This window comes from Erythranthe guttata, chromosome 6, assembly GCF_056151865.1.
Source record: "Erythranthe guttata isolate IM_541 chromosome 6, IM_541, whole genome shotgun sequence".
Lineage (NCBI taxonomy): Eukaryota > Viridiplantae > Streptophyta > Magnoliopsida > Lamiales > Phrymaceae > Erythranthe > Erythranthe guttata.
In genome coordinates this window covers 4,996,382-5,023,939 of record NC_142538.1, presented here as the reverse complement: position 1 = coordinate 5,023,939, position 27,558 = coordinate 4,996,382, and the positions used below count along the sequence as shown (strand labels likewise).

At 35.0% G+C, this 27,558-nt stretch overlaps 4 protein-coding genes across 11 annotated transcripts; 2 read left to right on the top strand and 2 right to left on the bottom strand.

Moving 5' to 3' along the window:
- Nucleotides 1-5,847: 5,847 nt before the first annotated feature.
- Nucleotides 5,848-8,086, bottom strand: PDV1 (plastid division1). The gene is made up of 2 exons (XM_013003355.2): nucleotides 7,577-8,086; nucleotides 5,848-6,599 (listed from the first exon to the last, which is right to left on the bottom strand). The coding sequence occupies exons 1-2, from the start codon at nucleotides 7,904-7,906 to the stop codon at nucleotides 6,111-6,113; spliced, it is 819 nt and encodes a 272-aa protein (XP_012858809.2). The 5' UTR covers nucleotides 7,907-8,086; the 3' UTR covers nucleotides 5,848-6,110.
- A 5,810-nt stretch (nucleotides 8,087-13,896) lies between these two features.
- Nucleotides 13,897-18,041, top strand: LOC105977711 (cyclin-dependent kinase G-2). Of its 8 annotated transcripts, XR_016031754.1 has the most exons (9): nucleotides 13,928-14,161; nucleotides 14,428-15,818; nucleotides 16,097-16,232; nucleotides 16,340-16,428; nucleotides 16,624-16,741; nucleotides 16,842-16,948; nucleotides 17,035-17,114; nucleotides 17,584-17,685; nucleotides 17,810-18,041. XR_016031754.1 is itself a non-coding variant. In XM_088819616.1 (8 exons), exons 2-8 carry the CDS (start codon nucleotides 14,515-14,517, stop codon nucleotides 17,601-17,603), a joined length of 1,854 nt encoding a protein of 617 aa, XP_088675742.1. In that variant the 5' UTR covers nucleotides 13,928-14,161; nucleotides 14,428-14,514; the 3' UTR covers nucleotides 17,604-18,041. The 8 variants fall into 8 exon arrangements, 5 of the variants coding, with proteins under 5 accessions (XP_012858519.2, XP_088675742.1, XP_088675743.1 ...); XR_016031755.1 differs by lacking the exons at nucleotides 17,584-17,685; nucleotides 17,810-18,041 and adding an exon at nucleotides 16,515-16,537 and having other exon boundaries at nucleotides 13,897-14,161; nucleotides 17,035-17,096; XM_088819616.1 differs by having other exon boundaries at nucleotides 17,584-18,041.
- Nucleotides 18,042-18,961: 920 nt separating this feature from the next.
- On the bottom strand, nucleotides 18,962-20,874 carry LOC105977712 (low affinity inorganic phosphate transporter 4). Its single transcript, XM_013003066.2, has one exon. The coding sequence runs from the start codon at nucleotides 20,689-20,691 to the stop codon at nucleotides 19,087-19,089; it is 1,605 nt and encodes a 534-aa protein (XP_012858520.2). The 5' UTR covers nucleotides 20,692-20,874; the 3' UTR covers nucleotides 18,962-19,086.
- A 1,541-nt stretch (nucleotides 20,875-22,415) lies between these two features.
- LOC105977889 (mitochondrial carrier protein MTM1) lies at nucleotides 22,416-27,324 on the top strand. Its single transcript, XM_013003278.2, has 11 exons — nucleotides 22,416-22,737; nucleotides 23,085-23,432; nucleotides 23,959-24,048; nucleotides 24,739-24,867; nucleotides 25,452-25,511; nucleotides 25,641-25,811; nucleotides 25,900-25,999; nucleotides 26,145-26,236; nucleotides 26,337-26,486; nucleotides 26,639-26,697; nucleotides 26,805-27,324. Exons 2-11 carry the CDS (start codon nucleotides 23,160-23,162, stop codon nucleotides 26,935-26,937), a joined length of 1,257 nt encoding a protein of 418 aa, XP_012858732.2. The 5' UTR covers nucleotides 22,416-22,737; nucleotides 23,085-23,159; the 3' UTR covers nucleotides 26,938-27,324.
- The last annotated feature ends 234 nt before the right edge of the window (nucleotides 27,325-27,558 follow it).

Below are 27,558 nucleotides of genomic sequence, written 5' to 3'. Positions count from 1 at the left end.
AATTTATCCGAAAAATTAACAGCACTTTGTACTCTCAAAAGATAAATACTCCCTCCGTCCCAATTTAAGTGACGTTTTGGGTTGTTGCACACGTATTAACAAAATCAATAAATGTGCATAGATTATAGTGAAAAGCATAGGAAAATACTAATATATCTCTGACATTAATTATTTTACATTAACTAATTAAGAGTGATAAAGGGTAAAATTGAAAATAGTGTAATTAATGATACATTGAAAATCTAAAATGACAAATAATTTGAGACAAAAACAAGTCTCTAAAAAGACATATAATATGGGACAGAGGGAGTAGTTTGTAACTTTCTCTAATATATTGATAATGACATAAACTCGTATTTTCATGTGAAACGTTTAAATTATTAATTAGTAGAAACATGGAATAGATTGTATAACTTTTTAAGTGATGAAAAAAAACAAAGAATGAATAAACGTGTCACAAGCCGTCGAATTGAAGCAAGAGATGTTGGTCGCCGAAATATAAATTTGTTAATGCAAGTTTTTATTTATTTAATTCAAATTAATTAAATAATTAAATTATAAATTGAAGAATAAATTAAATACAAAAATGAAATGCATGCATCTTTTCTTTGGAAAAACCATATATTAATAATAATATATTAGCTTCGCTTAATGAACCGTGAGAATTGTATTGTCTCGAGACTGGCGGACAAGCGAGTGGGACCCACTCTTTATTTACGTAGGTGGTCCCCACCGGACTTCTCAATTTAACTCCAGAAACCGGCTACCGGCGCAATTCGCGCTCATCGGCTTACTACCGGAAACCACGTGTCGTAAGCACGTTGCGATGATGTGGACGCTTCTGATTCAGCAAGATTTTGAATATTTTCTTACGTACAAATATAATATGTAATAGAAATATAATATAACTAATATAGACATTTAGACAGTATTTTTAAAATAAAATAATATGTAATATAAATATAATAATTAATATGAGACATTTAACTTCATTTCATCTAGTGGGTGAAAATCGGATCGAAATTGGAACTTTCAGAAATAATCAGTTTTTTTCGAAAGTGAAATACTTATATTCCAATTTTGTTGCTAAAGAAAAGTGGAAAAGCGGGATTTCGGAATAAAAAATTTGTTCCCAAATTTAGGGATTTTATGATCGGAATTCGGGAAATTTCAATTTCTTAGCCATCTAAAAACACAAAATACACAATAATATGTATATTATACGTGTGTATTTCGAAGAGAAAAAAAGTCAGAATTTTCAAAAATATTCTAGGAAATCGAAACCTCATACTAATTCCACTTTCAATTCGAAAAATAAACGGAAAACAAAAAATTGGAATTCCGGATTTCGGAATAAAAAATTTAGTCGAAAATCGAGAAAAAAAAAAAAGGATTAGAATTTGTCGGAAATCGATAATTACCCACATTCATCAAATGAAAACCATCCGAATAACAAATTTAATATCCGATCCATGTCAACCATATACGTGTATTGGGACCTAACATCAGATCGAAAGTCAGCGTAGTCGATGGACCAACATGTGATTTTTGGACATGTTCTTTAATTGTCAAAAGTGAATGAATCAAAAAAAAAAAAAAAAAACCGTTTAAGAAATTTATTATGAACAATTAAACCCAACCTTAGTAGTAATATACCTAAAATACATACAAAGTTGATACCCATGTGTGTTTAATTAGTTCGTTTACTATTATTTTATTTTTTTTATCACAAAAAAACAATAGGGAGAAAAAAGGATGTGAGTTTTTGTTTTTGGTGGTTTGCTGTCAGTATGTATTAGGCATGAAAAATTAGGTTTAGAGGATTTGGTAGTTATTAAGTCTACCTTAATTTTGGTTCTAAAGCCCTAAATACTGCGAATTTTTTTTTTATTTTTTCGTAGGTTTAGTATTTTTGTCTAAAATGAAGTTAACACTTGTAGTTTTTGAATATTGGTGTCTTTATTTAGAAAAATATATATTAAATTATTACGTTTGGCTAACAAATTATTTTTTTTTTATTTTTTTTGAGAAAGCTAACAAATTATTTTAAGAAGCTGATAAACTCTTGTATCTGATTAATTGTTTTAAGCGCACGTTGATAAGTTGTTACATCTTAATTTTAGAATTAAATGATTGGATATTATAAGATATTTTCATTCATAATGAGATCTTAAATAAAAAGTTGGACTAAATGTATTTTTTTTAAATATCTTATTTGCTCTCCAACGTCTTATTTTTTTCAATTTTGTAAGATTTTTTTAAAACGAAATATTGAACACTTTAGAAGTGCTTATAAGTTTAGCCAAACACATTCTAAGACATTCTAAGTGTTATTGAAGCCTATCAACAACGCTAACAAAAAAAATAATAAAAAAATCACACAATTGAAAATTTATTTGATTGACTATGACAATAATATTGACAAGGTGTTTACGATAAGAAAATATTTAACATACATCGCATTATTACACTAGAAATTTAGAACAATAGTTGAAATGTATTATTATATTTAATATTATAAAAATTATGAATGAATGCAAAGAGCACGTTTGATTACACTATCAATTGTATTATTATATTTTACCCATTTTTATAAGAAAATAATTTGTATTTCAGAAATTAAAATATTATTAAATTATTTAGCAAAAAAATTAGTAAAAAAAAAAAAAGAGGAATTTTGAACGTTGATTAATCATAGACAAATAAAATATTTATCTGGCATTAAAGCTTTCCCGCAAAAGAATACGAAATGTGGTTCCCAACAATAAATGTTGGGACAATAATTAGTAAATAATTGAGAAATATCAGCCCACCTGGCCGCCGCCGCTATACTCCGGCGGCTGCGGTGGCAGCTCAACCACCACTCCGCCACGCAATCCTCCACTCACAAACTAAAACAAACACCTTCAAGCAAGTGGGAGTCAACTTGTCATTCTCATCTCAATCTTGTCTTCATTTAAGACAAACTCCACAAGTACAAAACCAACTAATTTTCATTTTTCTTTTTAATAAATATATATTTTAATCTTAATTTTAATAATATGTTAACCTGATTTTCAGGGTCCTTGCTTCTCTCCTCTCCCACTCGTGGGCACGACCCTTTTGTCCAATTTAAAATATTATTATTTCATATTCTTTCCATTTATATATATATGAAAATAATTTTTTTAATGATGAAGTAACTTGCAGTCAATCATATAGTTGCACTGTGTAAACATATACTCTCGTATAGTAGCTTGTAAATTATAGGAACTGCGTAACGTATATTAGACTACTCGCGTGTGACAAGCTCGATTTAACGACCATTGACCAGATAATTCAAACTCGAGTCGGTTAACATATATTCAATAAAACAAAAAAAAAAGTATTTTATTTTATCATATACGACATGGGTCACAATGAACTACTATAGTTTACAATTAAATAATTAAACAATTTAGTTTATGGGGAACAAGAACATATTTTAGTGGTTTAGGATTCCTAGGAATTGTTTTTAGTTTTATTTCGTACTTTGTGGACTTCGTTTAATTAATTTTTTATTCTTTATTTGCAATAGGTAATATTTTAATGTAAAGAAAAGGATCTCCCATGCTGGTAAAGAAGATAATTATTTGCTTGATTGATTGATGGAATTTTACCAACCCATATTTTGGGGTTGTTTCAGTATTTTTGAAAAAGTAAATAAATTTATTTTTTTGGACAATGAGATAAGAAAACAAAATAATCGAATAATGGAAATGTATTTAATTGATTTGTTTGGATTACAAAATATTTTTTTAGTAGCAGGTGTTTTGTTACTATTGTTTGTTGTGCTTTCATATAGAATTATAGATATTTTATTAATATAATTTCTATTTATAGTTTGTGAAAGATTACAAGATACATGAATATTTATTTAATTATTGATGCATAGTTTTGATTCGAATGACATCCGAAAAACAAATAAAATAGAAAATGTTTCTAGAACACCAACCATTAACATTTTGACGATAGTACAAAAATTAAAAATATTGTAGTTTGTGTTTTTAGGAGCGTTTCTGCACACGCCTTTCTGTGCGAATGTTTTTTAGCATGATTTTGTACGTAAATTGTATGCGATGTATTCATGTCCAAGTATTGCAGTTCGTGTTATTATTAATGTTTTTAAGCGAGTGGAGTACTTCTTTTAATCATCATGCTAATGCGTATAACCGCTCTTTTAATCATCGTCCATAATTAGAAATAGAAAAGTAGAATATTTTTAAGAAATTCGTTTAAAATCTAAAAATTAAATCCAAAAATTAACATGACAAGTCAAAATTTAAAAATTACATTAATGCTTCACATTATTGTAATGAAGCCCCTGTAAATTTATACTGACATTGGAATTAAGTATAGTAATTATTGGACCATTAGTCCATTAACGATGTCGTGCTAACGGGTGAAAACCGAAGCAAAATCACATGCACTTCGAAGAGGCTTCGAGGCTGTTAAGAGGCAATTAGCAGAATATTATTAGATTGTTAATTAATGGCTAATCACAATTTTCTAGAATCTTAAGATCAATAATTAGGAGTGTGGTGGTCCTAGTGGCAGTGACTCTTTAGATGTTTAAATGGCTAATTAGAGATTAATCTCCATTAATGCTACTGAAATATTTGACTTAATTAGTTGCTAATTTCTATTGATCAAGTTGGGTGATGATCGTGATCGATCGTTTGGTGTTATATCTTATGCACATATATATATTTAGTGCACAATTTATATATAATTATAAAATACATGTTGTACGATGTTAGTCTAGATTTTATACCAATCGTCCATGTGGTGAAACCAACCTCGACTCGTTTTTTTTTTTTTGGGTGTTTTGTTTTGTTACGATAAATTAAGAAGCTTAGGATTTTTTTGGCATAAGTTTGAGTTTAAGAGGGGCTAAATAATAATTATTGGGTTGGCTAAATATTATATGTATAATGTGATGAATAATTTGTAATTGAGAAGGGGGATGGGGGTAATTAAGAAGAATGATAGCGCGCATGAGATTCTACAAGTGGTATTAAAACAGAGGTCAAATGTTCGATTTCCAGCAGAAGCAAATGTTAGTTAGTCTGAATTTGACAGTAATTGTCCATGTGACGTAGACGGTAGACCCTGGTATGGATAGAATGTAAACGATGGTGGGGGAAAACGTAATTATCTAAAAAACAAAGAAAGAATAATGGAAAAGATGACACAATAAGTAGGACTAAAGCCCAAACCCCCAATATTTACAAGAACTATTCGGCAATTTGATGAATTAAATTCTCTAATAACCCAATAAGAGATGGGCCCAAATCTTAATTTTGTCTTCGATTTTGTACCCTTCCATGGTTGATTTTGAATCCCTTTTAAGGTTTATTTTTGGGGTAAATTATGGTCACCCTCTGAGTTAAGGTTAAATTACGAAAAATCCCTTATGTTTGAGTAATTACAATTATTCCTCAATTATGAGTTTTCTTATAGGTCCACGTCCACCCTTATGATATCAAATTCAACAGAATCTTCTAGATTCTATGAAATATTCAATAGTTTATACTTATTTTATACAAAAATACAGTTTGTGATGTTTACAAGCCAAGAGAAACAACTCGAACGGGATAAAACGGATACAAACTGGAGAATATTCCACATAATTTACAAGATTCCACTAAACTTGACACTTCAAGGATGAACATGTAAGAAGATTCATAGTTGATGCGTTGTTGTAATTACCCAAATATGAAAGATTTTTTCGTAATTTAACCTTACCTCATGGGGTCCGTAATTTATCCTAAGTTTTAATTAAAGTCCAATTATAATTGACATTTATGCAGCAACACCTTGAAAGAATTTGCGCTATTCACAATCACATTCTCATATATATATATATCAAAAGTTAACCTTTCACCAAGAAAGTGAAAGAACATTTTGCAACTCACCAAAAGCAAAAAAAAAAAGAAAAAAAAAGAAAAAAAGTTGCACTACCTAAGACTAACAGCAGAAATCACACATAATCATTCCCATCTACCAAAAAACTCGACAGCCAAGTAATCGTGAATCTTCTCTTCACCATCGAAGCACAAAAGCCTTTGCTCAAGAAAATGGTCGCAATCTCAACCTCTAGCCAACATGACATCCAAGTTCGTTTTTCGATCGACAGAAGATGCCTCGTTTGAGCGAGAATCGTCCGATGAATACTTCTCCTTACCACCTCGTACTTGATTCAGTTGCACAAAAGCAATCATGGTTATAGCCAGCAAAGCAGCATTCCCCACTATCCCAACCGTTTGATCCAATTTGAGGCACTTGGAAACATAATCGAAGCTCGAAAGGAAGAAATTAGCGACTGGATTTCTCGACCTCTTCTCTTTCTGCAGTACATTGGTTTCATCCTGCGAAGGATATGGAGTCGAACCATAGGGATTTTCTGTCTCGACAAACCGACTGGCGTCTCTTACATCGCCTACCAAAGCTTGTGCTTCTTCGATGACTTTGTAATTTTTGCCTTGATGCTCGGCCAATTTCATTGCAAGAATGATTCGGCTTTGCTCTAAACGAGCAACCGCAGCGTCTCTCTCCGCTCGCTGCTGAGTTTGCACAGTCTAACAAACGTAAACATTGGGTTACGTGTTAGTCATTTTACTTCACGAAACAATGTACGAGTAAAACATCAAATATATCAAAATTACCATGAGTATGATGTAATGCTTGTTATACGTTGCAGTTTATAGATGATAGAGGATCCACTATCCAGTTTCTACCTTTCACTCATAAAAACCAAAGGGAATTTGTTTATAAATGACGAAAGAAATCAAATCTTGGAAACAGACGAGATATATAGTAGACCTTGGTATAAACAAATTCCAAATATACAAATCGATGTCTTTAAACCAATAAGTCATAAATTTGTATGATATTGCGAATTAGTCCCCCCCATATCGAGAAGTTATATCTATTCAGAAGCCATATTGAAAAGTCTAAAACCCTAACGATAATTATCAAGAATTGCAATGTGAACACTTGCCGTTGCTTAACGAGATCAATCGAGAGGTCATGCACATGAAATTCGTTTTATCGGGACCTTGGAATCAGAAATACTAAAACTAGATTCACTCAACAATTTATTCCGATTATGATTTTAAAAGACATTGATAAGAGCCAACGAGCTTACTTATGCGAGTAACCTTGGCAACCGAACACAAACTTTCTATTTCAAAACGAGGACAAAAACATTCATAACTGCATAAAATTGCAGACTAAATGTAAGAGAACAACGGCCCATCAAGAGAGATTTGAAGTTATTTATCCAACGTAACCAAATTTTTAAATTTCTGCGGATATCGGCAGCGAAAACACACACAGTCCCAATTCGAGATATCACGATGAAAATGATTGAGATGATTATTCCATTGTTAAATAATTATGAAAACCGTACCCCATTCTGCAATTAAACTAAAACATATTCATATAGAAATTTTACCTACCAGTCAACAAAACCCACAAATCTAAATAATGAACGAGCTCAGATGAAAAAAAAAACAAATTTTTATCAGACAATCGCAATTGAGAGAGGACTCACATGGAAGAATTCGAGCTGGTCTTCGAGATTTTCAAGCGCGGTTCGAATAGCGTACAAGCTCTTCGCCTCGCGGACCGCCTTCTCGTCGTCATCGACCCGGAACTCCTTCGCGAACACGAAACCCGGGCCGGTCTTGGCAGCCGGATCGTCGTCTGCGGATTTCCTCTTCCGGTGGACGTAGAATTCATCGGATTTCCGGGTCGGATTCTTGACGGAGTTGAGGAAATGGGCTCGGGAAATGGAGTGGATTGCGTCGCTGAGCTTGTCGTGCAAATCCCATATTTTCTCGAGCACGGCTTCAATCTCGTCTACCTCCATCTCCCATTTCATTTGGGAGAGCAGTGAATTCAGAGAGATTGGTGGAGAAAGGGGGAAATCAGTTTGAGTGTTGGAGGAGGGAAAGTATAGTGGGAAAAAGGGGAAGAGAGAGAGTAAATTAGAGAGAGAAAAAGTTCTAGGGTTAGAGCAGAGTGTGTTGTGTGCCTAATTCGATTTACTGGAAATGGAAACGTGCAATTTGCACCGTGTAAACGCGTTTTCAGTACGAATTGGAAGAAACTGGAGGAGTTGGAACAAGAGAGGATGGGAGCGTTGATTGTGTGGGGACCGCAGTAATATTTTAGCCTTATTGGGCTTTTCTGTTCAATAACCAACGCACGTTTCGTTGGCAGAGGTTTGTTTCAGGTGTGTCATGTGTGTGTGACCAGGCAAATTCATTTTATATTTCGGATTTTTTTATTAATAATATAAGATAATTAATTATAGGAGTTTCAATTTGAATTAATTTTCTTTTTATTTCCGTCGATTTAGGTAAACCAAAAAAAATATTCTTAATGTTGGAACTTGGAACAATGTAGTTTCCATCATGAATTATGAAAAATCCAGTTTCGATTAAATAAATATATGATTCAGTTCGATTTGATTTTAACATCTTAAATTCCAAAAAAAAATTCCTCCAGAAATTACAGTATCAATATCATATCAATATTACTATGCATTTTGTATTGCATGTGGAAAAAAATAGAATTTTTGAATCCCACCAATTTTCTCTTTTGGTGCATGCGTCGGTTATGTGCGTTGTAAGACCGTATAATTCTTTTTTCTTTTTTTCTTTATAGAAATTCTACAAGCATGAATTATGAATCGATTATGGTTCACTACGAGAAGTATACCGTCAAGTGCAAACGCCAACGTCGACCAACGACGAGCTTAAATATACAAGTATTGGATTAATCATGTCCGAATACTTGGACGACACCCGCGCATCGCATATAAAGAAAATACTTTGATTTTGACGTAAATAATTTCTTCAATAATTAATTTGAAGTTCAAAAATGTGTAATTTAAAAGTTTTAATTTTTTTTTTAATTTAAAACTAAATTCAAGTCTTTCCATTTTATTCTATTTTCGACCAATTATAAATTAAGTCCTTAAATTTATAATATTGTTTCACCTATTTAAAATTGTCTTTTAATTAATTTATTTTTCCCGTTAGTCTTTTGATATATTTTTTTCCTCTTAAAATTTAATCATTTAATTGGATTTTCCTCTCGTTTAAAATTAATTCTTTTAATTTATTTCACCCATTTAATAAAGAAAACTAAAATTTGCGTTTTGATCGGGGACCATGTGAACCGGCGGGTCAGGCCGCCTAACTGAACAGGTGATGTTCCGGATCCGGTTCACAACGCGTGCGCATGTCTACACTCACATACAGTTTTATCTATATAACCGATTAAAGATAGACTTGAAGGTGTAACATGACCGTTTGTTCGAGAATGTTACCTATCTTGCATAAATGGTGAATTTTGAGTTCTTGGACACATGATTATAGGTGGAGGCCCAGAGGTTATACGTGTCGGTTATACGTGTCGTCCCAAATGGCAGATTATATGGGTCACACTGGATCGAGGTGCGGTTGAGCCCCGTGAACTTCTAACGTTTCCACTGTGATTAGAAGCTCGTACGAGTCAACCTAGTAGATATGTATGAAATATTGAAGTTCGCTAAGGAAAGTGACACGATCACCATCAAGGCCGATGAAGATGGCGGCAATTTAACAACATTGTTTGAGATATCACAACTGGGAATGAGTTCAGTGATTTTACGACGAAAGATGATAAAAGAGTTGAGAGTCATGATAAGGTTCATCATTTGGCTTGTACAACTTTAGGGGTTCACAATGATGCTACAATAAAAATAACATCGTTGAAATTTACAAAAAAAATGTCAGAACCTTTCGAGCATTGGTGATATAGGTATTTACCAGCTTCATTTTTTCAAAAATAAATTTAGCGGTTGTATAAGATTTTCTTGGTATGATTATGTGGGATTGAATTTTGATAGTTCCAATATCTGTTACAAAGGAATGTTGTATATTCTCAACAGAATGTGGTTTGAACATGGTGTTTTGTGAATGGACAAGTTTGATTATCTTGCCTCTTCATCGTCTTTTTCTTAGTGCATTGTGATATTTGACTTTTTTTTTCCGACATGTTCAGCCAGAAGATGCAACAGTGACAATAATGATTAGGCCGGTGTCCAAAATCAATGTCTTTCCTCTTTTGTATTTGAGCAAATTCGTCGAGGCAGCTAGCTACGTACTGTATTGTCAAACGAAGCTTGAGTTCATTTCACCCTTTGCTGGTTGAATGCAATATTGTAGACATGAGCTACATAAGGTTCCGCTTGTGGTACTCTAGTATGGATGAGAAATGAGTAAGTTCTTTTCGTTATCTTTTTATTTATTTTTATTAATCTCAAAGTTTAGCAAAATGCAATTAATTTAGAATGTTTGTGTTATAATATACTCTTTCGCTGTCCTAAAGCATATGGTAAGCTAACAACTTGTAGTATCTCATTATTAACAATCAACAACAATATATGAACTAGGATGTGCTTTATGATAATACTGAAAATAAACTCATGGGAGAGAAAATGCAGATTTTCTCAAACACGATGCACACAATTATTTTAGTTGCTTGTCAAAAGATTACAAACAAGTTGAAGACGGTAATACTGCTGATTTGATTTGTTATTTTAAGAGTAAATTGAATTCTAAAATTGATGAAGATAATGATATATGAAACATTTTCGTTGAGATGATGGTCAATGCGAGATTTACTATGGGGCTTTTGATGATGTACTTTTCATTGATACAACTTATAAAATTAATAAGTATAAATTGGTTTGTGCGCCTTCACATGTATTAATCACCATAAGAATAATGTCATGTGTCGCTTAAATTTTATGTCTTATGAACCAAAGATTTTTCTACAATGGTTGTTTACTACGTTTCTCTTGAGTCTATGGGTGGCGAACAACACAAAACTGTTTTAACTGACCAACGTCGGGCAATATTATTGCCCTTGAGATTGTATTTTTGAATTCACACCATTAATTATGTTAATGACATATTTATCAAAATGCTCCAGCATATTTAAGCAATTTAAACAATAATCTAGACTTGAAGAATATATTTCATTATGTGTATGGAATTTTGTGAAACTGAAAAAGAGTTTGATTTTATATGGAGTAAAATAATTTATGGTTTTAATTTTTATGATTATTCATGGTAAAATAATATGTACAAGTTAAGAAGTAAATGGTCTATTGCTTTTAGTGCAAGGCTTAAAGCTACATCTAGCAATGAGGGCACAAACTCGGCTTTGAAAAATCGGTGGCGAAAGGACGAATAAAAAGAATATTTTATGCGATTGTGTTCTTATATTTAAAAAAATTAAAGTATGTGGCGTCAAGATGAAAAGAAAAATGACTTTAGATATCCACTTACATTAAAGGTGTTATATGAGATAACCGCTCATACAATTTCTTTAGAGGCATAAATCCAGTTTTTTATTCACTATTAGGGATAACCCCTCACTTAGCATAGTTCTCATTTACCCCTATTATATTCATGAAAATATAATTAAACAATTTTTGCACAATCAGATTCCGCTAATTTGGAGTCCACTACTAATTTATCTCCCAAAATAACTCCCTTCAAATCTTTGTAAATATTTTTAAATAATTTTTTTTTATTTTGATTTAAAAAAAATGGATTTTTTTTAATAATTTTTTTCCAGCATGTTTTACCAAATTGAAATCCATTATGTAATATTAAATTGAAACCCACTATTAACTAACGTAATATACTATAAAATTAAAATTATTCGCAACAAAATCAATATAATACAATATCAAATTAACGTATAGTTAAATATTTATAAATTAATACAGTTGGGACCATTAAAACCTATTAATTTAGCGAAATATCAACTTATCCATAAATTAATAATTATTAATTAATTAATAATTATTAATTAATTAATAATTATTAATTTATGAAATTATTTTTATCATTGTTTCAATAAATTTTATTTTTTTTACGTATATAATATTCATTGTACCATTAGTTCAATATACTATAGAGTCCGTTTCACACACGGAAGCTCTTAAAGCAGCAATGGTATAGAACGATTTTATGTTGAGTTATGAGAAAACTATACCAAAAGTTCTAACTGTGTTAAGAAAAGTGAGAGACGAGATTGATGGTAATGTGAACTTCAACAAGAAACAAACGACAATTAAATTATATTCGTTATAAGCCGTCATAGATCTATAAAATATGTACTATACCATGTAATTTAAGAATTATTTTATGCATTATTAATTTATATATTATATGGGGCTTCATATAATTTTCGAATGTGTATTATCTTATAAATTTAGCGAATTATTAATTTAGCACGTTGTCCCTAAGTTGGGACCGGAGAAATTTATTATTTAAGCGAGGTTATTAATTTATGGGGAATACGATGCTACACCCGGTGATTTTCACCGGGTGGCTCTTTTCTTGACATGTGTCCTTTTTTATTTATTTTATAATTATATTTCTAAAACCCATTGGGCCATGACTGAAGCCGTAATGAGAATCTTATTAATTTGGGTGTCTGGTTATATTCACCAGGTGTAGCATAGAATTTCCCATTAATTTATTGAGGTTCTACTGTAATACACTATTAAATTAACAAAACTACTACTATTACTCTGTTTTATTTTAAAATAAAAATAAAAAATAAGGCACCAACAAATGCCGCCACCACTGACAATAGGAGAATTATCCTTGCATCACCTAACTAGTCATCCTTGCAACCATTGCTTCGCATGCTCAAAAACCAAAAATAAAGAAAAAGAAGACAATAACGTGTCAACTAAAAACTTACTTAAATCCACCACGTGTCGATAAAATTTCATGCTTGAAAACCACTATTTCTGGTAGTGTGTCAGATAAATTCTCTTGAGTATCAATTTGCATTATACTTAGCTTGCTTGTAAGGACTAACCTAATGAAAACAATGCCAAAATAAAGGAACAAGATTCTACAATAGAATGCCTCCTCTACTGACACAAAACGAAAAAAGGATAAAAAAGTTACTCTCTAATTCACTATAATTTATTCGAAATCCACTAGAAAAACTAACATATATAATATGATATTAGAGTTTGATAGATTGGAGTAAGGGTATAACTGTACTGTATTATTTAAAATTAAAATATGGATCTATTTTTAAAAGGAGAAAAAATAATGGACTCCCTCTAAATAATGAACGTAGAGGGTTTTGTCAAATAATCCCTACATTAAAAGTGTAAGCGTACTATACCTAACTATTTTTTCTTGGAGAGTATTCCTAACTAAAATATTTAATATACAATTTTGTTCAATATTGTTTATATATATGTTTATTCGATTACTATGTGCATGCTTTTATATTTGATCTTAATTAGATGTCTCAAAAAGGTTAGCATGTATTTATCTTGATGTAAATGTTAGATCAAATACTTTCGATCGACAAACTTATACTAATCTTTGTTTTGTCGATGTAAATTTTATAATTTTTTATAATTTTTTTTTGTCAACCGACCTATTGTTGTATGTGTGCTTTTAGCTGCATTTTGACAAGATGGAGCATGTATTTTAAAATTTTGACCAATCCCATGCATCACACGGATTTTTGTTCGGTTCGATTCGATTAGTTTACTGACCGGATGAACACTCCTAAGTAAATTTAACATCGTAAAGGTGGACGTGTAAATAAGGAATTTTTTTCGTAATTATACCTTACCTCAGGGGTTGCCGTAATTTGCCCTATTAAAAACGATAAATTACAACCAGCCCTGAGGTAAAATATATTTATGAAAACTCCCTGATGTTTCCATAATTACATCCACCCCTTGCAATTTTAGATTTATATTAATAACGCCCTCTCATGGGGTGTGGATGTAAGAAATTTACAAACTGCTGGGGACTGGATGCAGTTTCTCAAATATAAGGGGCTTCTTTTTGCAATTACACTTTACGTCAGGGACTTGTAATTTACCATAAAAACCTATAAATTCGAAATTTGTTCTACTTCAACGAAACTTTCACCTATAAAAGAAAAAAAAAAAAAAAAAAAAAGAAAAAAAGAGGCGCAGGGTTTCTCTCTTCTCTACGATTTTATCCAGTTATTTTTACCGGCAAGACCTTTGATTTCTGAACTGGTACAGGCGAAAGCGGGAGATAAAGGCAAGATACCGCACAAGGTATTCTATCAGTTTTTTTATTAGATTTTTAGTTTTATGGTTTTTGGGGTTGAGAATAATAGAATTGAAAGCTTTTGATTGGTCGCGTGTTATCCTTTTTTTCTGTTTCTGGATTTGGTGTTGTATCAGATCCGCGTCCGAATTCCAAAAGAAAAAAAAAAAAGAAAAAAAAGAAAAAAAAAGAAGAAAAAAAAGGGTTTTTGCATCGTGAAAGTAGGGTTCTTGTGTAATTTGGAAAAAAAAATGATTATTTGTTTGGTGATTAGGTAGGTCTGGGAAATTGATTTAGAAGAATTCCGTCAGAGTCGGGGGTTTCTTGTGCTACGCATAGGTGGGTAATCATAATTCAATTTATGGCCGCTGGAAGGCATGGTGGTTTCAAAGACCACGAATCGAGAGATAGTGACGATACGATCTCGAGGAAGAAAATTTTTGGGTGTTTGAGAGGAGACTATGATCTGATTACGAAAGGGAGTCGATGCCGGGGTAGAGATAGTCTGGAGTACATGAGTGAGGTAAGACAGAATGATATCGAAGAGAGGGATGAAATTGCAGTTCTCTCAATGGATCTGGAGCCTGGTGAGCTGTCTAGTGATGGGTCTGATGGAGCTATTGATTCGGAGGTAAAAACGCTGGAAGTTGAGAGTCGGTTGTCTACTTTACAGGATAAGAAGAGGAAGTTTTCGCCCATTGTTTGGGATAGAGGTGATGGGGCTGCTATCCGAATAGTTAAAAGTAGGATTACTTCGGAAACTACGACCCCGCCACCACCTCCTTCACCTGAATCACACGACCAAGGGTTTCTTGATGCTGATGTAAAGACCCCGCCGGCAGATGCTGGTGAGGTTTATATTTCTGAATCATCACCTTCCGAAATCAATAACGATGATTATGTGCCAGAACGAACTATATTATCTTCTCGTTGGGCGAATGATGAATCTGAGATTTCTGGGACCGAAGACAAGCAGAAGGTGAAGAGGAAGACGGGTTCTGAGTTGGCTGCATTAGCTGGATGTAGGAAATCAGCAAGTCCCGAGCCTGGGGAAGTCGTAAGGGAAGGTTCTGAAGTAATTAAGGGTTCTCTTGGTACATCAGTGCCCACCGACGGACCACGGAAGAGTGTCGATATGCTTCAGGGTTGCAGAAGTGTTTACGAGTTTGAGAATCCTAAGAAGATAGATGAAGGAACCTATGGGACTGTTTATATGGCCAAGGATAACAAGACAGGAGAAACTGTTGCGTTGAAGAAGGTCAAGATGGATGCAGAAAAGGAAGGGTTTCCTGTGACTTCTCTCCGGGAAATAAATATTCTTCTATCTCTTCATCACCCCTCCATTGTGGATTTTAAGGAAGTGGTTGTAGGGAGCAAGATTGATAATGTTTACATGGTTATGGAGTACATGGAGCACGATCTTAAAGCATTTATGGAGAGGATGATACAGCCGTATAGTCAAAGTGAAGTTAAATGTCTCATGCTTCAGCTCTTAGAGGGGATCAAGTATCTTCACGACAACTGGGTATTGCACCGAGATCTGAAAACTTCGAATTTGCTTTTAAATAACCGTGGCGAGTTAAAGATCTGTGACTTCGGTCTTTCTCGTCAATATGGAAGGCCTCTAAAACCATACACTCCGTTGGTAGTTACCTTGTGGTACAGGTTCGCATCTCTCCGTTCTCGTGTTTTCTTTTTTACTGTTTAAGGACACATGATCATGTAACATTACAATGCATACATATTCATGCCATCTTGATTATTTGAAATTGGTAGATTGGTGTAACTGTGTTCCAGCCGTTCAGTCATTATATAGTTTTTATCAAATAACAAAAATTACGTGTTTGGTTGCTTGTTAAAGCACTAAATACACATTGCATCCTCATTTCACTTCATTTAATATTTTAAAAACAAATGCTAAATAGTACCATCTCAACTGTCAGGTCACCAGAACTTCTTTTGGAAGCCAAAGAATATTCTACAGCAATTGATATGTGGTCACTAGGATGCATTATGGCTGAGCTTTTAACAAAAAAGCCGTTATTTAATGGGGATTCAGAGATTGATCAGCTTCGCAAGGTGAGTATGCCGTGCTCCATAGTTATCTTTGTTACGAATTATTTGATTTTTTAAGCCAATTGTAAGTATTTGGTTGTAATTACTTTACTTTGACGGTTATGCTGCAGATCTACAAGATTCTTGGCACTCCAAATGAGACAATCTGGCCTGGGCTCTCTAAACTCCCTGGTGTCAACGCGAATCTCGGCAATCACAAGTATGTAGTCATATCTTTTATTTTCAATTCTTTCAAAATTAGCCTCCAAAATTAATCTTCTCTTTTTCCTCCCACTGTTTTCCCAGGCGTCCAGCTTTGGGTGATTCTGGTCGGGCGTTTCTTACCTTCTTCGGTGAGAGTGTCGGTTTCCAAAGATATGCTATTGCCTCTAACGAGTGGCATATTTTTTTTCAGGTACAACCTGTTGCGCGAGGTATTTCAAGCAATTGCTCTTACTAGGGTACCTGTAACTGTACCATCCGACGCTGGATTCGACCTGTTGAACAAGCTTCTAACTTATGACCCTGAGAAGGTACTCTTATAGACAGTCACATATATTTATTTCATTGCTTCAAATGATTGAATTTGCTGTACAATCGAGTATCTAATTAAGAAAATTGGAATATTTGCAGCGGATAACTGCCGAAGCGGCTCTCAGACATGAATGGTTCCGCGAAGTTCCCTTACCTAAGTCCAAGGAATTCATGCCCACTTTTCCTGCTGAGAATGAACAAGACAGGTAGTTAGTTGCCCCTGGAAAACGAGTTTTCTGTATCGTATGGTTTTATAGTTTATAAAGTTAAAGTTCAATTGTTTTATTGTCAGGCGTCGAAGAAGTGAATTGAAGAGCCGTGACCCGTTAGAAGAACAAAGGAGGAAGGAATTACGAGGAAAACTAGGCACTGGTGGTTTATTTGGCATTCTCTGAGATACAAATGCCTTTTAGATATATATAAGTTACGAAAGTCTTTTGTGGATGTTTTCAGTATGTTAACTATCGATCGTTGAACAATATTAAGCTCTGGAGCAGCAATCAATTCCTAAGGGAAGAAAACTGTACCTCTTTACGCGTTCACTTTAGTAGTATTTGAAGGTATTTGTTGACATCGTAATATCAGATGTGAATCCTGAAATTTCTTAAGCTAGACTTGTGCCTTATTAAGCTGAGATTTTTTTTTCTTCTTCCATATTTACCCTTCGTTCAGTAAATTCCTTCGTATATTTCTTGATCATTCTTTATTGTCTATAAGCCTTTCTTGAAGAAAGCTGGATTATTGAACTTATGTATTTGCTTGCCTGTTATCTTTGTAATCCTGTTACTTTAATACTGTGAGGCATTGATTTTAATGACATTCGTGTGAAATGTCGCTGCAGTATCCAAGCAAGCAGGTTGAGGAGCTTGCTTAGACAAGTCGGCCCTTGTAAAATTCCAAATTATTTTTCGCTTCTACATTTTTGTCTGCTGAAGCTCAAGAGGTACACTTCATCCCTTGTTGTACTGTTTAATTGATTTCCATGTACGATCTTTTTTTATTGTTGGTATGTTTGTTGTCGTGAAGTATGTTCTACATCATCAATACGCTATTTCTTGATCTGGCAGACAGAAATTCTCTCTCTTTCTTCTTCTTCGTAAAGCCACTTCTGCTGACTAGAGTTAACTTAGGTTCTTGGGGTTGCAGTAAACCACATTTGGTGTCGATAAATAGGTGTAGGTTGCACAGTTGTGATGGTGTATTGTGTGCAATCTTTTCTACATATCAGGAAATAATTTCTCTTCTCATTTCAATTTATTTGATTCAAGTTTTTGATGATTTGACTTGAGTAAGTTATTTTTGGCAGAATAGATGTTATCCATGCTTGGTTTGTAGAATATTGCAAACAAAGAAACCCACTTCTTGCCAAATCGAAAACATTTGTCGACGCCCCACGGCGGACGTTTTCAACTGTGCTACCAGATAGCCAATAGCTGAAGGAATTCATGGAATACATGGAAAAACTCAACGACTACGAAAAAAACCAGCGTTAAATAATGATGAGAAGACATAATAAGCACAAAATGAAATCAAAGTAAGGAATGAAGCCTTTATTTTTTTGGAAAGGCTTCATTCCTTACTTTGATTTCATTTTGTGCTTATTATGTCTTCTCATCATTTGGGCCTGTCCGAAAAATTGCCATGTTCGATAAAAACGGGCGTCTTAAAGCTTTGATTCAGTACACACTGGTAAGATGAAATTGACCAATTGTACATCTGCTTGTTCAAAATTAATGACGATTCACATTCAATGTGCTAAAAACTCATCTATTAATGTAGAAGTTTTATATTAGCTACAGACAACTCAATTGACGCACAAATGTAGAGACAGCTGTTGTTGCAAAGAAAGCCGTGGAAGGATATTGCATATATGACGGTGGTTACTGCAAGCTTCGTATCTCGTATTCTCGACACACTGATCTCAGCAGCATATAGGTGAGAACTTTTAGAATGTCAAGTTGAAAATACAAAATTCGTATGATCCATGAACTAAACATATTGTATTTATCAGGTTAAAAACGATAGGAGCAGGGACTTGAATATATATACGGGTTTTTTTCCATGGATGGGGTGTTGTGTATTCTCGGCTTCGCTTGTTTCGGTACATACCCAAAAAGATGAAATTTTCCACTTGTAATTGTTATCAAAGATAATGTTGTTAATAATGGGAAAATTCATTAATAGTTCATGTATTTAGTAAAATTTGAAGTACATGTATATAGACAACATACTCGTCTTTTATTTCATCACACAACAGAAGATGCAAAACAAAGCATTAGCTAACATGCCCAGAATTATGCAGTGGCAGACGAAAATATATCCAAAAGATTGTGTAGATTTGGTACTAATACTTCTTCGATTCATCTTCCCAATTTTCAGGCCGGTCATCCGTCCTTTTCTCAGCCACCTGGGCCGGCTCGTCGTAGCCACCATCTTCACCGGAGATCTCCTCCAAAGACCTCCCCTTCGTTTCCGTCACCAGAAATGTGAAGAAAAATCCCAGAATATTCGTAAACGACAAGAGCATCATCGCCTTCTTGATCTTCCCCACATCCCCATCCTGCGTGAAGTACTGTATCCCGAACGCGCCGATCATCGCCCCGGCCTTCCCGGAGGCGGCGCTGAAAGCGTGGCAGGTCGACCTCAGCCTCGTCGGAAAGAGCTCCGCCGGCAGGACGAACGTCGTGCTGTTCGGGCCGAAGTTCGCGAAGAAGAAAGTCAGCCCATAGAGCGCCGCGAACGTCCACTTGTGGTTGGTGTTCCTGAGGTAGTCGTACTTCACCCCCATTATCAGCATGAAAACCGACATCATGAAGAAGCCAACCAACTGTATGTAAAAACGCCCGATCTTCTCAATGAAGGCAACCGTGAACCAATACCCCGGAAAAGTGCCCAGTAAAGCAATCACGAACATAGCCCGCGAAGTCTCGAACATCTCCCTTAGAGCGCTCACATTTTCGGGCTTGTTCGTCAGCCCCATTGTCGGAAAAATATCTTTCTGTGTGAGGTTCTGGCTGTAAAAAGCAATGTCTAATAGAAACCAAGTGGTCATTGTACCGATCAGATGCCGCCCGTGCCGCCTGAAGAACTCGTGCGAGAAAAGCTTATACTCGTTCGCCGAATTGAACTGCGATACCTTGTCTTGATCGGCCTGTATTTCGATATCAAGAACCTTCCCCATATCCGCAGCAGCTTGCTTCGCATTGCCCTCGATCAAAGCAGTGTACCGCCCTGTTTCTGGCATTTTCATCCTCCAATAGTACGTGAGCAAGCCCGGTAGTGCACCGAGCATTAGTATAATCCTCCACACATAGTCCGCCTCAGGCTCGGTCGAGAAAACGGGATCACTTGAAAAAGATGGGCCCGCGTAAAAATCAAGGAAGATCTTCGACATGATCATCGAAACTAGCCCAGCAAAGACTATCCCCACTCCCTGCATGGCAAAAACGGCCGCAATAAACGCACCGCGAGTTTTTTTATTCGCGTACTCCGACATGATAGTGGCGGAGAGGGGATAATCGCCCCCGATGCCGAATCCGAGCCAGAATCGGAAGAAGCAGAGTGTTCCCATAACCGCTTTAGGGCTGCTTCCTAAGGATAGACCCGAGCAGATTGCACATATGACCATGAGGATTAATGTGATGCCGTAGACTTTTTTGCGGCCCAATTTGTCGCCCAAGTAGCCGAAGACTAGCTGGCCAGCTAGGGTTCCGACAAGGGCGACGCCTATGACGAGGTTGTTGATGCTGTGGGGGAGCTTCCCGGGCTTGCCGGTGGTGGGGTTGTAGTAGTAGAGGCGGCCGAGGAGTTTGGACACAGTGGAGATGCAGAAGAGGTCGTACGCGTCGGTGAAGAAGCCCATTCCCGCTATCACTATCGCCGTCACGTGGTACCATTGCGTCCGGGCGTTGTCGAGCGCGTTCAGCACCGAGATGCTGTTTGATGCCATTGAAGTTTTCTTTTTTCTTTTTTCTTTTTTAACTCTTGTTTGATCTTGTTTCTTGTTTGTTCTTATAATATATCAAGATTGTGTGCTGTGTGTGTGTATATATATATATATATATTGGAGAAAGAAACTAGGGAGATGAATTGTGTCGTTTGGACCGAGGTTTCGAAAACAAGAAATTGATGGGTGTGGTATATATATAGCATATACTTTTGCATACGGCATAGTAGAAATCAAGATATGCTTATAATCCATCAATTTATCTATGATTTTGAAAGAGTGACAGTGATATCTTTAGCTAGGTTTAAATTTTGTTCTTTAGTTGTGTCCTTCATTTGCTTATGATCAATATACAATATTTTCATACATATATATTTTCGTAACTATCGATGGATTATCTTACCAAGGGTCCCAGCCAGTGGCGAGGCCAGAAATTATCGTGAGGGGGGGCTTAAACACATCGGGGGTTCGGGGGCAGAGCCCCCGAAATTTTTTTTGCTATCAAAGAAATTTAACATGAAAATTTGATATGAATTTTTTTTTTTCCTGCATTTTCAGAAGATAATACTAAAACAAATCGCGAAAGCTAAATTGCTATAAAAATCTAACAAACATGAATATCAAGTCGATTATAAAAAAATTACACAATGGACTTCGAATTAATATTCATTATGAAAAGTAAGATAAAAGAGAAGACGTCAAACGTTAATTGATCGCCGGTGGGTAGCAATTTAACCGCCATAAGTGCGACTATGCGATAGAACAAAGTTTTTTTTTTTTTTTTTTTCAAAGAACGAGAATTTAGTTGGGAAATAGAAGACGAGGACAAGTCAGACGTGAAAGGGGGCTTTGAGAAGTGAGGCGACTTTGAATAAATGGGCTTAAGTGAAGTAAAAATAAGTGAAAAAATAATATAATTTGGTAGGTTAAAAAATAAAATAAAAAGTATTTTATATATATATATATATATATATATATATAGTAGAGAAAGTTTTGGAAGTGAGGGGGGGCTTGAGTCCACCCTAGCCCTTGGGTGGACTCGCCCCTGGTCCCAGCCATGCATTTGGTAAATCCGACTCTCGTACAATAGTCTGTAAATTACACGAGATGGCTAATCTACAATGGGATTTCAATGAATCGAATTCAAATTATCAAACGTTCGCGTTTTCGTAAGTCCGTAAACTAGGCTACCCAGCGGGCGTTTAAATGAAGTAATTTGCATAACTCTATATTTGTGGCTATGGTTTCTTATTACCGCATGATCATATTCTAATCGAACCCATTTGGTTCCGGTCGGGTCTTCCAAATGGGTCGTAAATTGTTCCAATCAAAACTTAACTAAAATTATTATTTAGAATCTTTAGGGTTTAGGGTTTATGAAGTTCTAGCTTGGGTTGTTATATATACTATGCATAGAGATTGTGTAACACGATCACATAAAATAGATGCTCTCGCAAATAGGTTTCTAAAACTTTTTGAAAAAACGAGAAGTTGCGTAAACTCTATGACGACGACGCTATAAAAATAACTTGCGCTCAGCCAATTTGGGTTTGAAGTTTGAATCCACAACATACAAAAAAATTTGTAGGATGTCTATCAATATACATACAATATTCATAAAAATATTGATTTCTATTAAAAATATTAATTTTTATTTTTTTCTTCTAAATATAAGTCGTTTATTTAGTAGGAGAAAAAGGGCAAAAAAAGAAAAGAAAAAATAAAATAAAAAAGAATATACTTTCGCCTTTTCTTAAAAAAAAGAAAAGAAAAAGCCAAGAAAAATTGTTAAGTAGCCCTAATAAGTCGAGGTGGCAGACTTGGGTACGAGAGACTTCTATCTCTCTCTCTCTCTCTCTCTCTCTCTCTTCTTCTTCTCTCTCTCTAAGTGGTGGAGTTTCCTTCTCTCCAAGGAACCCGGAAATCAACTGGTTCAACTTTTCTACACCAGAAATTGAACGGAAAACAAAAAACTACCCAATTATCAAATAACAAGAGCTATGCTTGTTACTTATGGCGCTAGTGGCCTTTGAATCAGCTTCGATCATCGTAAGAGTTTTTTTTTTTTTTTTTTTTTCTCCCTAATTTGTTTGGCTAGTAAGCTTTAATTCTACGCGTTGTTCTAGGGCAAGTTGTCTTTTATTTTTATCTTTTTATTAAAAAAATTAGGTTGGAAACTTCGAACAACGAAGTTGTTATCATGTTGGTTTGGGATTTTTTTTTTCTTTCGCCCTTAGCTGTTTGATTTATTACCCGAGGAAAAAAAAACGAAATTAATTTTGGAGACGTATCTGAGTTGAACGCTCGTGAATAATTAATTGCGAGAATTGTGTGTTTAATCGTAGTGGTGAACTTGTTGGGAAAAGGTCTGAAATTTGTGGAATTGATAATTGCAGGTTGATTGGTTCCTACTTGGGATGCAAGATTAAATATTTTATTTGGGGAAAAGGTGATTTTTTTTTGAAGAGACGATGGCAGAAGGGCTAAAGCAGCAGCCTGCAAATTCATGGATGCCGACAGCCGAGCAGTCTTCGAGAATGGCTGAATTCGATAAAAACGTGTCTTTGATGTCTGAATCTATGGTGATTGTTGATGGAATTGAATCGTCTGAAATCTCACAGACTCGGGGTAACCATTTGGATGTCTCTTCTGGTGGCAAATTAGGGTTGCCCGAGCGCGCATTTTCTGCAGCTGGTGCAGCTTTTCTATCCGCTATTTTGGTCAACCCACTCGATGTGGTTAAGGTACATGTTTATTTTTGGTAATTTCGATTATTAAATTAAATATACCTTCTTTAAATTCGACTAATTCACCCATCATAACTTCATCAAGTCCACGAAAACGAGCAATGCCATCGCCTACTTGATTTAGTTAGTGTCATTTTTGGACTTTGTAAGGAATACAATTGTTTTCCTCTGGAAATTTTTGGATGTTCTGTTCGTGCTCATGTGGCTTTATGTAGGCTAAAATGGTTGATATTTGCTAGTGAGGGTGTTCCGGGTAATTGGCCAAATTGACTTATCTTCGTTTCGTAAAGAAACTAGTTACAGCCTAATGCGCCATTCGTCCATAAGGAACAATTGTATCTAATATACTTGACTTTATGGGGTAGTGTTCTTATTGGTCTAATTATTTATATATGCTGTCACTGACCTCTTATTTTATTCCTCCTTGTTCTGGTATTTTCCGGTGCCGACAGAAATTTTTACTTCTATAAGTTCCTTTTCTTATGTTGTTTCTAATGATTCCCCTGTTTGTATTACATTCCAGACAAGGTTGCAGGCACAAGCTGCAGGAGTTGCTTACTCTCATCCATTGAGTAATCTAACCAGTCGCATGGCATTTTTTGGACCACATATGGTACGCCTATAGTTTTTGCTGCCATCCTTTCAGATTTTTCTTTCATATGATTGCTTTATCCCGTCAGTCATATTCTAACTATCAGAAAGATTACATCAATCCACTATTTGTTATAATAACTTTTCGTACCGAAAATCATCATAGTCAATGAATTCCAAGCTCTGTGTGAGTTACAAGATATCTAGTGCTTAGTTGATTATGGGTAGGCTTTTGGTGCCTTGGTGGTATCTTATTAAAATTTGCAGTTACGATGTTATTTTAATCCGTTGTGGGTGACAGTATTGAATCCTTATACCATGATTCCCCTTAGTGCTTGATTGATTATTCACTTGAAGTAAATAATGCTGCAACACCCGCTGTCTCTATATAATTTGGACTCAATTATAGGGACTAGTTTATCATAAATTATCAAACCTAGGATGAGTACAATTTTCTTTTGCATTTGGGAATTGCAAGGCTGAACAAATTTGAAAACTGAAATGGCATAGTAGATTACTGATGTTCGAAGAGGATGTTCACCTTCACTACTACCTATTTTAACTTCAAAGGGTCTAGATATCAAATTGTAGTTCATATGATGTTCCTCCCTAAGGTTCACTATTGATGCTTCTGATTGCAGCGATTTATATTCAGCTATGATGAGGTTATATTTGTAAATAACTGTCCCTTACCTATAAAATTTGTTGCTAGATGTTTGCTGATCTGAGATGTTCGCCCTCGTGTACACGTGCTGGAGTTCATGGCACAGTAGCAATTTGCCCGCCTGATTGTTTCCATTACAAGGGAACGCTGGATGTTTTCTACAAAATTATTCGACAGGTTGGTTATTGATAGTTTTAACTTTTAGACATACTTCCTTGTTTATCATTTTAAGCAAATTTTTACTCGTTCTCTGTATTCCACTGAAAACTCCCGCACAAAATTTTGGAGGCATAAACAAGTTGTGCATAGGGCATAAATGAGTCGAGCCGTCTCTTGAGTTTTTTCTTTTTATGTTTTATTTTTATTATGGATGTAATGTATAATAGAAAAAATAATAAATTAATAATAATATTATATATAACTTATATAAAAAAAAAATTCAACATATTTTTAGTTTTTATATAAATAATATATATAATATAATAGTAAAATAAAAAATGAGCTTGAGCTCGAGCGAAAAAAAGAAAAAGAAAAAAAAAGGCGCTCGATTAGCTCAAACTTGAGCTCGAGCTCTCTTCAAATGTACTAGGCTCGACTGGAGATTGTTGCATGCTAGTTGTGCATGTGAGTTCCATATCAGTTTTATGCTTATGCTCAACAGGCCCTGTTATTCAATCTATATTTTTTGGTATTCTTCTCATTGTGCATGTGATGATTAACGACATATTGTTGTTTTGGAATTATTCTTGTATATTTTCCAGGAAGGATTTACTGCGCTCTGGAGAGGAACAAATGCTGGCTTAGCACTTGCAATGCCCACTGTACGTGTAGAATTGGTTACTGCTGAAAATTTCGAGCCCTTGCGTACATCATTTTTATTGTGCATGATTTTCGAAACGAATTTTTCTGTTCTCAATCAGAAATAACGATAATCAATGGTTTTCAAACAGGTTGGTATTTACTTGCCTTGCTATGATATTTTCTGCCACCGGTTAGAGGAATTTACGACAAAGAATGCTCCTGGGTTAACACCTTATGCACCTTTAGTTGCTGGTTCGCTGGCACGATCCTTAGCTTGCACAAGTTGTTATCCAATTGAGCTTGCGAGAACACGTATGCAGGTAATATGTCGACCACACTGCGATGATGCTCCTTTCTTGTCGTGCGTCAATTTCTTTAAACTATCTATTATGTTTATCCACCATTCAGGCATTTAAGCATGCACACGGCGATAGAAGGCCAGGAGTCTTGAAGACTTTAATCGATGTTATCTCCCAGGTCAAGAGTACAAGCAGCTTCAGTAACAGCCGTGAGTCGATTCTCCTCTTAATATTAGCTTCTTTTTTTTTTTTTTGCAAAATAAATTTCATTATTTTGGTTGTACAATAGATTCAGCGCTTTTTTTTTTTAGTGTTTCGATTATTTATATTTGGGCATGTCTTTTTATGGTTCAGAGCCAAGCTATCGCGCCTTATGGACAGGCCTGGGATCTCAGCTTGCACGTGATGTTCCTTTCTCGGCAATCTGCTGGTCAACCCTTGAACCGGTGAGGAGCGCTCCTCGCCCTATTTCTTGTACATTTGGAGCTGTGCACATATTTTTTCGTAATTAAATTCTTACTTTTTTAATTCACAAATATGTCATAGGTAAGGAGGCGGCTCCTAGGTCTAGCTGGAGATGAAACAAACGCATTAAGTGTATTGGGTGCAAATTTTTCGGCCGGTTTTATTGCAGGTAGCCTTGCTGCTGCTGCTACATGTCCACTTGATGTTGCCAAAACTCGTAAACAAATCGAGGTAATTCTTGTCTTAAAAAAATTATGTCACAGAACTGTCATTGGTTGTAATTGATTAAATGTATATTTTTTTGTAATTCATTACGGTCATATTTAATTTCGAACTCGATGACGCATAGTTGGCTTTTTTCTCTTTTTCTTTTCATTTTGCAGAAAGATCCTGCGAGGGCATTGAAGATGACTACGAGACATACACTCCTTGAAGTTTGGAGGTACGTATATCTCCATTGATAACACCGTTTAAAAGAAATCGTACTTGTAATAAAATTGATTCGGCTTATCGATTGTCTGAAATTGGACCGGTAATAATATTTGACAGGGATGGAGGGATGAAGGGCTTGTTTACTGGCGTTGGGCCCCGCGTTGGGCGTGCAGGTCCTTCCGTTGGGATTGTGATTTCCTTTTACGAAGTCGTGAAGCATGTTCTACATCATCAGTACGCTATTTCTTGATCTGGCAGACATAAATTCTCTCTCGTTCGTCTTCTATAGAAAGCCACTTTTTGCTGACTAGAGCTAACTTAGGTTGCTGTAAAGCACATTTTGGTGTCGATAAATAGGTGTATAGATTGCACAGTTTTGATGGTGTATTGTGTGCAATCTTTTCTACATATCAGGAAAATAATTTCTCTTCTCTTCTCATTGAATTTTGTTTTTGATTCAAGTTTTGATGAATTGACTTGAGTCTGTAATTGAGAAGAGACTTCTTTTTATTTTATTTTATTTTATTTTAATTATGTAAGTCATTTTGGCTCATTAGATGTTATGCACACTTTTGTTTGTGGATTCTTGTAGGCATACAGCATGCATATATATATATATATGCAGTTTTTATTTTTGCCCCTTTTTTTTTACCCAGGTGTACTGTAAAAAAAATGATTCGAGTGAAATGTAGGCAATGTTTGGAAGCGTTTTGGATCTTATTTTGACTAGTTCAATCGCGAGACGGTTGACGAGTAGGATTCATCGAGATGCTTACACGCAATTGTCTGACAACATTTAATACAAGTTCCATCGGATTTTTGGTCCAGAGAATGTTTTCTAGTTTATCTTATCACACGCAAATGTATCATA

Bases quoted from the DNA above. Each gene is read 5' to 3' on its own strand.
- PDV1 (XM_013003355.2), bottom strand. From the start codon at position 7,906: ATGAAATGGGAGATGGAGGTAGACGAGATTGAAGCCGTGCTCGAGAAA. The intron at 6,600-7,576 runs GTGAGTCCTCTC...TACGTTTGTTAG, and splicing joins ACCAGCTCGAATTCTTCCAT to ACTGTGCAAACTCAGCAGCG.
- LOC105977711 (XM_013003065.2), top strand. From the start codon at position 14,515: ATGGCCGCTGGAAGGCATGGTGGTTTCAAAGACCACGAATCGAGAGAT. The intron at 16,429-16,623 runs GTATGTAGTCAT...ATTTTTTTTCAG, and splicing joins GCGAATCTCGGCAATCACAA to GTACAACCTGTTGCGCGAGG. The intron at 16,742-16,841 runs GTACTCTTATAG...GAATATTTGCAG, and splicing joins TAACTTATGACCCTGAGAAG to CGGATAACTGCCGAAGCGGC.
- LOC105977712 (XM_013003066.2), bottom strand. From the start codon at position 20,691: ATGGCATCAAACAGCATCTCGGTGCTGAACGCGCTCGACAACGCCCGG.
- LOC105977889 (XM_013003278.2), top strand. From the start codon at position 23,160: ATGGCAGAAGGGCTAAAGCAGCAGCCTGCAAATTCATGGATGCCGACA. The intron at 24,049-24,738 runs GTACGCCTATAG...ATTTGTTGCTAG, and splicing joins CATTTTTTGGACCACATATG to ATGTTTGCTGATCTGAGATG. The intron at 26,698-26,804 runs GTACGTATATCT...AATATTTGACAG, and splicing joins ACACTCCTTGAAGTTTGGAG to GGATGGAGGGATGAAGGGCT.